The sequence below is a fragment of the Xiphophorus maculatus genome, chromosome 2 (assembly GCF_002775205.1).
Source record: "Xiphophorus maculatus strain JP 163 A chromosome 2, X_maculatus-5.0-male, whole genome shotgun sequence".
NCBI lineage: Eukaryota > Metazoa > Chordata > Actinopteri > Cyprinodontiformes > Poeciliidae > Xiphophorus > Xiphophorus maculatus.
Window position 1 is genome coordinate 20652572 of NC_036444.1, and position 12389 is coordinate 20664960.

The following is a 12389-nucleotide window of genomic DNA, read 5'->3' on the forward strand; positions in this document are numbered from 1 at the left end:
AACAATATGTGCGATAACTTGCCTGATGCTAAATCCTACCAGATGGCATGGTTATTTGTTGTCCGTCTTCTTCAGGTTTTCAATCATTAAAACATTTGCAACCTGAATTTAACTCTGCACAGCTTTGTCTCACTAAGCTCAAGCAAATTTTGAAAGCAGAGAAATATCCAAATGTGATCGTTAAACCTCACTATAAACCAGGGAGAACCTGTTGCCGAGTAGTTGTGCACTCCATATATCTTGTATTTAATGAAAATGTGGCAAGAAGATAGACATTGTTGAAATGTTTGCACTGAACTAATACTAAAATATTCTTAGTTGTACACTAGAACTATTTATTACTTTTTGTTTTTGAACAAAAAAAAGTATAAACACGTTTGTTTTGGAACAAGAATGAATACTAGCTGGGTGAGTATTTTCCATTCTGGTACATGGTATTCAGTCATATGTGAAGGCTTTCTCTGCCATGACATGTTTTTGAAGATATGCCCTTATCAATAATGCTGGTAGTCAGGCAGAAGCTGACCCTAACCCTAACCCTAACCCTTACCCTTATCAGGAAAAAGAAGAAGTACGAAAGCAGCAGCATCGTAGAGTAAGCACCAAGTTAAACCTGCTACTAAAGTTCACCAACTAATCTAATCGTGGGATATAATTTTAATATAAAGATTCAAAAACATCTATAGTTATTCACTTGGTAGCAGAAAATAAAACCATGAGGTCGGTCCCTCATTGTTCGTCAAGTGATAATTAGAGACAGTTTAATTATTTTTTGTACGTAATCCCTGGGCTTGATGGGTAAGTCCAAATATAGAGCATGATGACTGAGCTGAAATAGCCAAATCCGCGAATGTTCGAAATGAGGAACAATGAACGCTGCGCACGTTCTGAAAAAAATGCTTAACGTGTCAGCAGATATATATTGCACGACAGGAAGTGTGCTTCAGATGCCTAATGTGTATCATAAAGAGAAAGCAGTTTAATAAAATACTCTTTAGTTTTGGCTTTTCCAACTGGTTTTTAAACTATATTTGACCATTAGTGAATTTTGTTTGAGTTGTTTTTTTTTTTTTTTTGTCACACAAAACTCAAATCACTGAACAATTTTTTTTTTTTTTTTTTTTACAAAGAACACACAAAGGCCTGACAGTCTCACCATTTGGCAGAAATGATCTTGTTCTTGTGGCACAGAACAAGATGAAGTCTGTAAGAAGAGAAACACGTTTTTCACACCAGTGTATCGTTGTTTATTTCTGTAATCAGTGCTGCTATTTCGCAACACACCTCCCAGTGGGAACAATCCCACTGGTCTTTCAACTCACATTCATGTAACTTGGAATGAGCTTATCCATCCTGCATGAAACACAAAGGCCTGAGTTGCATCACAAATCCCAGGCCCCTTCAATGAGGGGCTTTGTCATTCTGAACTGTTACGAAGCGGCCAGAACGTTTTCATAGGCGTGTCCACGCCGAGACCGTGGCTCTCAGGTTCACTTTCATCCCCGGCTGCTATTTAAGGATATTTGTTGTATTCATTCTGATTTACATATGCGTGCGTGCCTGCAATGTACTAGTGGAACGCAATCATGTGGAAAAGATCGGAAGCGGATTAAAAACAAGATGTGCTCTGAATTATTGTGAAGTTATTAGATGTGAAGATTTCAAACACATAGTGATGGAGTGAAAAGCATCCATAAACAAGAGTAGTAATTATTAATTAATTATATTTGCTTGCTCCAAAACATTGTGAGTGGGTGTATGGTGACAAATCTGTCATGGCAGGGTCTGCTCATTTTCCTGCTCCCAGCATGTCAGATGAATAAAAGAGATGCTGAGCAAAAACATAGTTCTTTTTAGTGATTTGGAAATTAAACTTTGGAAAATGTACAATATCTCAAAATATTTTTTTAAAAAAGCATTTGTTAGTTAATGTATTATATTCAATGGTTTGACTGGCTTTTTAGATTTATTTTACTTTTTACGATTGCTTTGCATCAAGTCAAACCTTTTTTGCTTATGCCAGCCACCTAAACATAATTGGCTCAATGTGATCACTGCACAGCAGTTTTCATGTTATAATCTTGTGCAGCGTATTTATACATTTTTAACTCTTTGTGATGTTTCGTGTGAATATGTCTTGATGCTGCTACATTTGAATTTCCCCACTGCGGGACAACAGATTAAGTGAAACAGGACCAGTTCCACCAACCAGTCGCACCAGTCGCCCTGAAAGAATGGTGGGAGAATCTGTTGACAGGACAACAATTGGTTGTTCACTGCCACAGATCTGGTGTTTCAGAAGAGTAGCAAGAGGAAAGCCGTCGCTGAGAGAAAAATAAAAGGAAGTAGCCATTTACAGTTTGCCGTCTGCCACGTAGAAACACAGCAAATATGCGGTCAGAAATGACTCAAATGTGGCTTTTTAGGCAAAACACTCTCTATGGAGAAACACTGAATGCGCTATCAGTTAAACTTTTTGGTGGTAGTATCATTCTCCAGCAGCATCAAGGACGCTTACAGAGTTAACGGGAAGGCAGATGGAGCTAACAAGGCAGTTGTGGAAGAAAGCCTGTTGAAAATTGAGGTTAAAAGAAGCTCTTCATCCAGTCAGATGGAGCCTGAGTTGTTTTCTGAAGAAGAATGTGCTGAAATTTCTGATCTCTGGATGTACAAAGTAGGCAAAAACAGAGCAGCTTTTTTTCTAAGGGTGTAACTTCAGAATAAAAAAGTTTAGCAAACTATCGCCCCATGGTACAAACGTGCAAGAAGCATTATTTGTTTTGAATAAATTTGTAACTAACATTATGTAATATTCCACTTCATTATCATGCCTTATTTTGTCTATCATATATTTTCTGTAAAGTACACTGAGTTTTGTGATTGTAACATAATACGTGTGGAGGTGTAAAAGTACTTTAGTATTATCTCACATCCAAAAATCATGTACGGTGAAGCGGGATAAAGTATTTTTATATATAAAGACTTTAAATGGATGGTGCTCTATTATATCTCAATATTTTTCCTTTTAATTCTAAAAAATTGGGACCATTGAGAGCAACTAGAAGTCTTATAATAATCATTCACACATTTAGCAACAGAATTTGGACGAGAGACACCATGGCCACCCTTCAAATAGCTACGCCCTTCTCGGGAGAGAACAGCTTAACGGTTCATACAGAGGTCACCCAAAGAAGCTGATAGATGGACCTCACTACCGAAACGGAGCAGGAAATCTTATTTATCATCTTTTATCACCGACACTACTGTATTAATTAGCTGGATGTCTTTTCAGGGTGACTAAAGCAAAGAGAAGCTCGCAGACGCCACTCTCTGCTGAACCCCAATGAAATATTCATCAGCTAATAACACTCTGACAGTCTAGCGCACTCTGCAGCGCCCAGCAACAACTTACTCACAACAAGTCACTGGGGCAGGAGAGAGATTTGGCATTATTAATTCAGAACCAGCATGTAAACAATATACCGTTTACAGAAGGAGAGGCGAGTTCCAAGAAGCGGGACGAAGCTTTTTTCTTTTCTTTCTTTGCTTACTTTGTAAGCAAGTCTGTTCATTGGCTACTTGGAACCGAGATAAACGTTGTCAGGAGGCGGTGTACTTCCAACAATGCACAAAACTCCGGAATAATTTTGATTAGTTAATTGAGTTGGTTATAATAGCTTGATATCTGTCTGCAAACATGTTTACTTTAAATGTTTTTTTACAAAGCTTGCCAGATTAATGATTTATATAGACCATTTTATAGGCATCAGCATTCATTACGTTCTCAATTCAAAACGTTTGTGTGTAAATTCTTCCTTCATGGCCTGTTTAACGTGATCTTCTCATTTTAAGCACAGGATTTGTTCTTAGAGTTACAGTGATGGGTGAGAAGTTTAATTACACCACCGCCATCCGTCCATTTTGGTCATTTGATTCATTCCTTTCCAGGAATTCCTGCTTACAAAAGCAAGAGTTAAGTGGAAGTAGCTCAACTTTCACAGAAGTCACTTAAATTTAACCCTATTTAAAGGCCAACTTTAACTACCAAGTTCATGGAAACTTAGAATTTAACCTTCATTGTGAAACACCTAAAAAAAAAAAAAGACTGAAAGATGTTTTTATTTTCAAATGACACGACCATCTTTATCCATCAACATTTCCTTGTCCAAAATGACAGAATACACAAATTACCAAATGTTGACTGTATAGCTTTTTTTTGGTGCATTTTATATATAAATATATATACAGTTACTTCAGATCCGCATGATGCTAAAATGCTGCTAATCCGTCGGATTAGCAAACTAGTGAGCCATAAATAACCTTTGACGAGAAGAGCTCACAAATTTATTTCACATTTTCTTTTGTTGTAACCACCCTAACATAAAAAAGCATGGCCATGTCGGAGAAGTAATGAATACAAAAAAAAAACAAAACAAAAAACAACAAACCATGCTGCTTCAATCAAAATACAAATGAGTTTTTCAGAAAAACAAAGGCGTAAAAGGGTACAAAGCATAAAATACTATACAGTAAAAAGCTAAATCTGCTGTGCAGGTTTTAAGAATTGAATTCTCGGAGTCTCTGCAGGTTGTCCCATTAGCGAGCTGAACCCAGCTGACAGCGTACGGAGAAGAGAAGCTAAGAGAGAAAACAGAATTGAAAACGGATAACGAGCCATGAATCTAGTTTGTTATACTCATTCAAAAACCGGTGTGATGAGTTCTCTAAATGCTTTGTTTGCCAACCTTTTGCAATCCAAATGTTGACTTTTTCTTTTTCTTTGTTAAATGGCACTGTCCGTTTGTCAGACACCAGAGCCCGCTTGGCTGTTATAATCAGTGGATTCCATCTTGAGGATGTAAGGGATGATGCTGTCAATCTGCACGTTGCCGATGAGCCCGGCGAAAAACAGCTCCTCCGTGACAGCTGCGCTTATTAGCCTGAGGGCCGGAAGACGCAGCAACAGCTTGGATAACCTGGGAGTAATGAGGCAGAAAGGAGACATGGATCTAAAAAACACATGAAGCAAGCACATCTGGGACAACATCATCAATCTGTCCCACTTTAAAACAGCACCGCTGCTTTTTTCAGCACCGTTAGCTTCGAGCAAGTACAAACCGATAAGAGTCCTCGGGGTAGGTCCTCGTAACGTAGTCCTGCAGCTCCATGTACGCTTTTTCCTGGAACATCTCGATCTGCGGGATGTTGTCTATGCCGGGGTGATCTAGCACAAAAACAACGTGAGCGCAGGGTAAGGAAAAAGGAACGTGCTAAACATGCTTTATTAACAATAACAATACAGATAAAAAGAAAAAAAAGAACAAACTTGATTTCACACACCAGGGCTGAAGAGAACAATAGCTTTGAGGTAGGCATATTCATAAGAGTCTGGGGACAGCTTGGACATGCTGTTGCAGAACTCCTGCATCCTCCAGATGTGCTCCATTACCACTTTTCCTCTCTCCGGGGACAGCTTTTCTAAATAAGAGACAAAACAAACAACTGTGTTAAAAAAAAAGAAAAAAGAACTAAAACTCAGACAATCAAATGACTTCCCATTTCAGACATTTGACTCCGTTAATGGATGCTTGCAGCCACCCGCAGAGCCCTCCTACCTTCCTGTAAGCTGGTCTGCAGATGGTTGATAATAGCACTTAGAATGGTACCAACATTCATAATGTTGGAGCACTGTGCCAGGCCCAGGGCAAAAAGTTCATTCCAGCAGGCTTTCATCAAGTTAATGTCATTGTCTTGTCCACTGTAAAAGAAGGAGTCACAGACTTGTGCTTAATAAAGTGTGGGCAGAGAAGAAGAGTCTGATGCATTTTATTAGGATTTATGTGATTTCCTGAGTTAATGCACTTCATGGAGCGAAGGTTTAATATTCCTTCAAGAGTAGCCACAGACAGCATTTCTATGTTAATATCTTCCTGTTCATAGGGAATTATTCACATATTTTATTCTTTTCATCTTTTATTTTTCTAGTCAGCAACCTAAACGGTTCCCGTTTTGTTATATTTTATAAATATGTCTAAGTTTATTCATATTAGAAAAACATGTTGCTGTTTACTCAGTCAATATTTAATACAGCTGAAACAAAAAAAAATATTAAAATGTGTGTTTGGTTTTTTATTTTATTTAGCATCTTAAAATAAAAATGTAGCCCTTCATGTTCTGGAAAGACGGTCGGCCCGCTTGATACAACAGAAAAGTCAGGTTATTAAGAAAATGGCAGCTTATCAATTAATCATTAATCAGCTGATAAAATCAATCAACTTTAGATTAACGCAATCGATAACTTGCATCCACGTAGCATAATGCTGCCACAACCGTGTTTTACAATAAATGGCTGTTGCAACAATATTATGTTGGCCTCACACCACATTGTAGATGGAGACCAAACCGTTTCATTTTGCTCTCTCTTTACACAGATGGACCCGATTCACCAAGTGGGTGACTGTGACACAAAATCCTAATAAAATACATTGAAATTTGGGTCAAATCTAAACAATTCATCACTTAAACAGAAGACATCATCTTACCCTAAGGCTTGAAAGGCAGGTATGGAGCGTGCCCAGTGCATAGAGAGAAAAAGTAGCCGGGACGCGGACTCACAGATGTAGTTGACATTGAGGTACTCTGGTACCGGCAAAGGCATCATAAGCTGGAGAGAAATCATTTCGAAGCATAAAGGGGGAAAACACGACGACATTGTGCATCTTAAAAACAAAAGAACTGGAGTAAATTTGAGTTGACACGAGTAGGAGCTTTGGTGCAACAGTTCTGCTTTTACCTTGAAAGGGATATGGCTCTCAGAAAGCACAGGCCCATCCAGCTCCACCACTGGACCCGACTGGTCCCCCGACATCAGCTGCATGGTGGTTTCTAAAGATTCTCCGGCCGAGCCGTCGTCAGGATGTAGGACTTTGGCCAACGTGTCAAAAGCTCTGGGCATAAAAAAAATAAAAAATACAAGAATAGGCAGACATTAAAAAAATAAATGTTTGTTTCTTACATTTAGATTAAAGAAAGCAGAACATTTATCATATAAAAAAAGGCACTGGAATAGACACCCCAATACAAGATGGAAGCTTTTGGGTAAAGCTAATAAGATTCATATGACTGGAGTCAGAAACCACATGGCCCTGGAAGAAATTTAATTAAAGCATCAAGAGCAAAGAAAAAAAAAAATAAATAAAAACAGGTCCTTGGTTTCACTCTGAACAAATCCAGTCATTACATTTAATCATACGAACACGACAACAAGCACAAAAGGCGTCGAACTCTAACCTGGTGATATCACTCGCAGTGTGATCTTCAACTTTGATGTCCGACATGGAGCCGTCGCCGTTGCTGAGCGTTTCGGCTCCCAATACGTCGTTCCCGCCGTCGCTCAGCTCCCTGGCCTTGTTGAGGTGGGCGAGTGATGACACTACATTTGCTAAAGTACCAAGGTCCCCTTGAGATAGATCATCCTGTCGAGAAGAGAGATTCTTCAACTATTTTTCTAATAAATACAGAGGTTACCTATGAATCTACTACACATAGTTCCAGGGTACCCAAAAATTGTACTCAAGTAAGAGTAGCGCTACTTCAATATATTTTTGCTGAAGTAAAAATAAAAAGTAGCCATCCAAGAAATGACAGAAGAGTAAAAAAAAGTATTTGGTAAAAAGGATACTCAATACGTCATCAGAAGAACCAAAATGTAACGTAGAGGTTTTTGGTATTTTAAAGACCAAAATGAAAACAATTCACGTAGATAATGTAATTACAAAATAACAAAATCAGGCAAAAGAAACATATTTTCAGATCAATTTCTTTCAATAAAACAAACCCATTCATACCGGTAACGCAAACATATTAAACGTTGAATGTCACCTTATCAGGGGAGGCTGGAATCAGGATGGTGTTTTCCAGCTTAGGGAAGGGGTGCTGTATGTTGAGCAACATGCTAGACTCAAGCAAACTCGTAGATCTGAAAGTAGACATTGATTATTGTTATTATTAGACAACCATATTGAATAAATTCAACTATATCAGGGATTCCCCCAGTGTATCACAAGCCTGACGGGCCACCAGACTATACTTGACCCCCCACTAGGCTAAGCGTTGTTTGTTTATTTATTTAAACATCAGAAACAGTGATAGCAAACATGGGTTTTACGCTAGATTTATATATAATAAAGCACTAGCAATCTTTAGCAGAAAATTATCCACTTAAAAAAAGGTAATGCGTTTGATTCTACATACAAAAACTACAGAAATACTAGTTTTATTTAGTGCACCGCTATGTTTTCTTTATTGATGTTTTATTTCAAAAATTTTCTGTTAATTTTTTCAAAAACACAACACAGTGGGCAACTGGTAGACTTCCCAATGGGTGTTTGATTACATTCTGCTACGATAGTACTTAAATAGCTAAAAATAAACGTGAAAAAGGATGTTTTTAAGTATGTCTAAAAAAAATGTTTTAGACATATTTAAAATATTTTACTTCTGTGTGCTATTCTGCTATAAATATGCAAACAGAACATTTAATGTTTGATATCAACACTGCATGTATAGTTCAACGTCAACTGGACATATCATTACTGCGCTATCTTGGGGTGAATGTTACGTACCGAGCAGTTTCCTTCTCAGATACAAAAGTGGGCGTGGCAGCCAGAGGACTACAAAGGTTCTTTCGGATGTAGATCTTTTCCGTGGAGGCTGCACAATTCATCGATTTCTCTCTGGTGGCAACTTCGACGGGCTTGCGTTCACACTGCACAGCTGGAAGACGACACAGTACCGGACGGTAAGGCGCTTGAATCCTTGCCGACACGTTATCCAAAGTGTTTTGAGTAGTTAAAAAGGGTCTCTTACAATCCTGCTTCATGCCCAAAGCTATACAGCGCTGTAGTCGGCAGTACTGGCAGCGGTTTCGGTGTAGTTTGTTAATGGCACATTCTCCAGATCCCCTGCAGGTATACACCAGGTTCTTTCTAATGCTACGTTTGAAGAAGCCCTTGCAGCCCTCGCAGCTGACGGCTCCATAGTGACGCCCTGAAAGAGAAGGAAATGTTACAGCTTTCTACAAACACACACACACAAAAAGCTGGCTTAAAGTACACAAAAATACTGACAGTATTTAAATAAAGTGTTATTTCTACCTGATGCCTTGTCCCCACAGACAACACAGTACTCCACCACAGGCTTGATGATAGACTGGTCCGAGCTGTCAGTCACAAACTGACAAACAAGCACAACACGATGGGATGATTTAAAGACAAACGCTGCGGTAGGTTTAGGCTGACTCATATGCTCTTCCAGGGGCTTGTTTATGGAAACAGAATTGGGGATGAAGTCGACGTGCTTTGGACAGTTACCTGAATCTGCTGTCCTGCCAGTTCGGGGGCAGCAAAAAGCAGCTGGTTGACCCCGGAGCCATCCGAAGAGGCGAGGATCACCTTGTTAGGAGAGCATTCCTGCTTGGCCAGAATCACCTTCCCGCCAGGGGAATAGTCGGCATTCGCCAAGATGAACTGTTGCTTCCCCGGGGAGGATGGCTCAAGTGCTGTGACAATTTGGATCTTCTGCCCGGTCTGCTGATCAGTTACGATCTATCAGAGGAAATAACATACAAAGTGTAAGGGGAATATCTAGTTGTGTTTTTTTGCAGATGGAGCCTAAAAACACATTAACATGAAGTGTGAAAAGGGTGCAGAGGCCCCTCATTCACCTGGATTCGATGTCCTAAAGCCATGCTGTTGTCTGTTGACACAAGCTGAATCTTGTGAGTCTGTCCATCCATTCTAATACTGCGCACACCTTCATCCGCCGCTCCTCACATCAGTGCCCCATGAGGCATACACACCTGTACGGCAGAAATCATCACAGTAAGATACCAATCATTTTGAAGTCCAATTATTTATTCTGGTAAATAATGACATTCAGACAACATTTGCAGATTCGTGTTACTGGGACCTGGGGGGGAAAGGCTTTTCAAGGTACAAATATTTTTATAATAACCTGATTAAGACTTCAATTTCCCATGGCTTTAAAATTGTATTGATATTTTGTAAAACTTGGTTTATTATGAGCTATGAGCCATAATCATTGAAATCCGCAAATAACCCTTGCAATAGATGAATACACTTTATTTATATTCTAAGATATTGATGTCCAGCAATAAGAAACAATAGATCCCGACATAAAGCAGCATGATAAACCAAAACAATGAAAGCACTATCTCAGCAAAAATAGATTCTGGTTGCGTTACAATCGGACTTTATATGTTAGCATCTCATTCTCTCCCCTCTACATGGCACATGCAACACGCTAAAGCATCGATTTGACTTATATATCTGTGATTAAGCGTACACTTGTGTCAGTTCATTGAAAATTGCCTGGGTCGGAAAGTATAAACAACCACTTGGTTTATTATGTTGGATGTCAGGACGTGTTAATAATGTGGAGCCTGCTGGAAGCAACCGAGCTAACGTTAGCCAAAACCCCGCAGAAACCGCTCAAGAACCGAGTCCGGTGATATCCGATGAGTGGTAAAAACACTATATTTACACATGCCACTGACAGCCGGATACTTAAAATCTGTACGGAAGATAAAGGTATTTCTTTTCCTGTCGGTGAAAGGTCAACATTGAAGGGTTAAAGCACACTAGGGTTCAAGGCCCGCGATGCCAACAGAGACAGTTCCGTTTGCGACCACCGGCCAAAATCCGTTTTGGGAGGCTTTGGATCTTCACCCATATCATCTAAATAACAAGACAGCTGTCGGGATGACACCGCAAACCGTTGATATAACGATTACCTGCAATATGGATGCCTTTATTTAGGAATCTATGGAGCAGCGCTAGCACCGAAGGTAGCAGTAGCTCTATTAGCTGACGCTGCTAAGCTAACTAGCTGGCACCTTTTATCAACATTACCTTCGTTCAGTGTCTCTTAAAGTCCACCTACTGGCGCATGAGGCTAGTAAGAAAAAGTATGACTTCGTAGGAGCATTCACATACCAAACCTCAGTGTAGCTCCAGACTATGAGAAGCTATGTTAGCTGGTTGTTAGCTAGTAGCTAATGGCAACTTCCTTCCTGCTTCTCCAACAGCGCGATACTCATGAGTCTCGCGTACTTTCGCAGTAACGAATGCCTCCTACCTTTTGAAAATCCGATATGTAATAAAATTAATTGCTTTCAATGCAATAATATTGGAAGTGTTTTCTGAAATTGTCGAGAGGGTCAGAGTTCGTGACCTTTTTCATCCATAACGCTTTGACGCGCATGCGCATTAACGTTGCTGCGGTTTATGTGTGACAGCGGCTGCGGTATGTTGACAGTCTGTCAGCTCTGCGTCCGTCTGTCTCCTTTTACTGGTTGTTTATAAATAATGCTGGTGGCTTGGATTTAGAGTGTGAATTACAATAAAGGTAAAAATGACAACAATCAACATTGTGTTTTGCTTAAATTCATTTTTAAATTACTTGCTTGAAATAGATAAATGTAGATAAAAGTTTAAGCTTCATTTGATCATTTATGTACCTGGTTTTTAAAAGTCTTAGACATTTTTTAGACTCAGTGCTTAAAGTGTTCTTCTATAGACTTCCTCTCATATTTCGGATTGTTGAGTCCAATTGTTTTTGTGTTTTTTTTTCAGGATTGTTTAACTGCATGTGTATTCCAGTAAGTTTCTGAATATTGTCTTGTATGGCTTAATGTAATAAACACTGAAACAGTGTAATGCTATACTCTAGACCTTCCTTGTGTTTGTATCGCTGTTGTAGCTGCAGGCATGTGACTCTTTTTAAGCCGTCTAATTCACTTCACCTCACTGAAATTTGTTTATTTGCTAGAAGAAGGACTTCACAATTTTTCTTCTTCAGTGGTTCTCAAAGTTGGAGTCGCAAATCAGCAAGTGTGGGGTCTCAATAGTCCCTTCAGAAATTAAACTAAATCACTATTAATGCTTTACCATTATAATTCCATTTCCATTTTTTAACTATGAAAAACCCATCGACAACTGTGAGTCAGGAAAAAGTCAAAAGCCTGTTAAATGTGATGTAAAAATAGAGGAGCATTTCATAAAAACAATCAAATAATGGTAGTAGTGTGATGTTCCGGGTCGGCTTCAGGACTTGGATGATTTTCTGTAATTAATAGAACCATAAATTTGTGTCCTGTACCAAGAAACTCTTAAGGAAAATGGATATCTGGTCCTTAGTTTACAGATATTTCTAGCCATTATTCAAACTCCCCTCTGAAAAATTTCCAAAAGACTGGTTTTTTGGAAACCAGTCTTTTGGTCAACATACCGCAGTTTTGGGTCATTCCAAGTCATGTTGTGGAATGACCCAAAACAGGCTCATGTTCAAAAGTCCTCCAACATGACTGA

General features: G+C 39.1%; 1 protein-coding gene across 4 annotated transcripts; it reads right to left on the reverse strand.

The window, feature by feature from the left end:
- Window positions 1-4101: 4101 nt before the first annotated feature.
- On the reverse strand, window positions 4102-11696 carry LOC102227843 (nuclear receptor subfamily 2 group C member 1). Of its 4 annotated transcripts, none has more exons than XR_002752014.1 (15): window positions 11158-11696; window positions 9725-9859; window positions 9372-9605; window positions 9156-9234; window positions 8869-9048; window positions 8625-8775; window positions 7882-7978; window positions 7291-7475; window positions 6794-6947; window positions 6543-6664; window positions 5616-5758; window positions 5341-5478; window positions 5119-5224; window positions 4746-4976; window positions 4102-4638 (listed from the first exon to the last, which is right to left on the reverse strand). XR_002752014.1 is itself a non-coding variant. In XM_023326832.1 (14 exons), the coding sequence occupies exons 2-14, from the start codon at window positions 9794-9796 to the stop codon at window positions 4805-4807; spliced, it is 1833 nt and encodes a 610-aa protein (XP_023182600.1). In that variant the 5' UTR covers window positions 9797-9859; window positions 10932-11696; the 3' UTR covers window positions 4102-4804. The 4 variants fall into 4 exon arrangements, 1 of the variants encoding a protein (XP_023182600.1); XR_002752015.1 differs by having other exon boundaries at window positions 11016-11696; XR_002752013.1 differs by having other exon boundaries at window positions 10932-11696.
- Window positions 11697-12389: the final 693 nt, after the last annotated feature.

Coding starts and splice junctions, on each gene's coding strand:
- LOC102227843 (XM_023326832.1), bottom strand. CDS start 9,796: ATGGATGGACAGACTCACAAGATTCAGCTTGTGTCAACAGACAACAGC. Junction 8,776..8,868: donor TTTGGGCATGAAGCAGGATT/GTAAGAGACCCT, acceptor GTCGTCTTCCAG/CTGTGCAGTGTGAACGCAAG. Junction 6,948..7,290: donor ACTGCGAGTGATATCACCAG/GTTAGAGTTCGA, acceptor TTTTATGCCCAG/AGCTTTTGACACGTTGGCCA.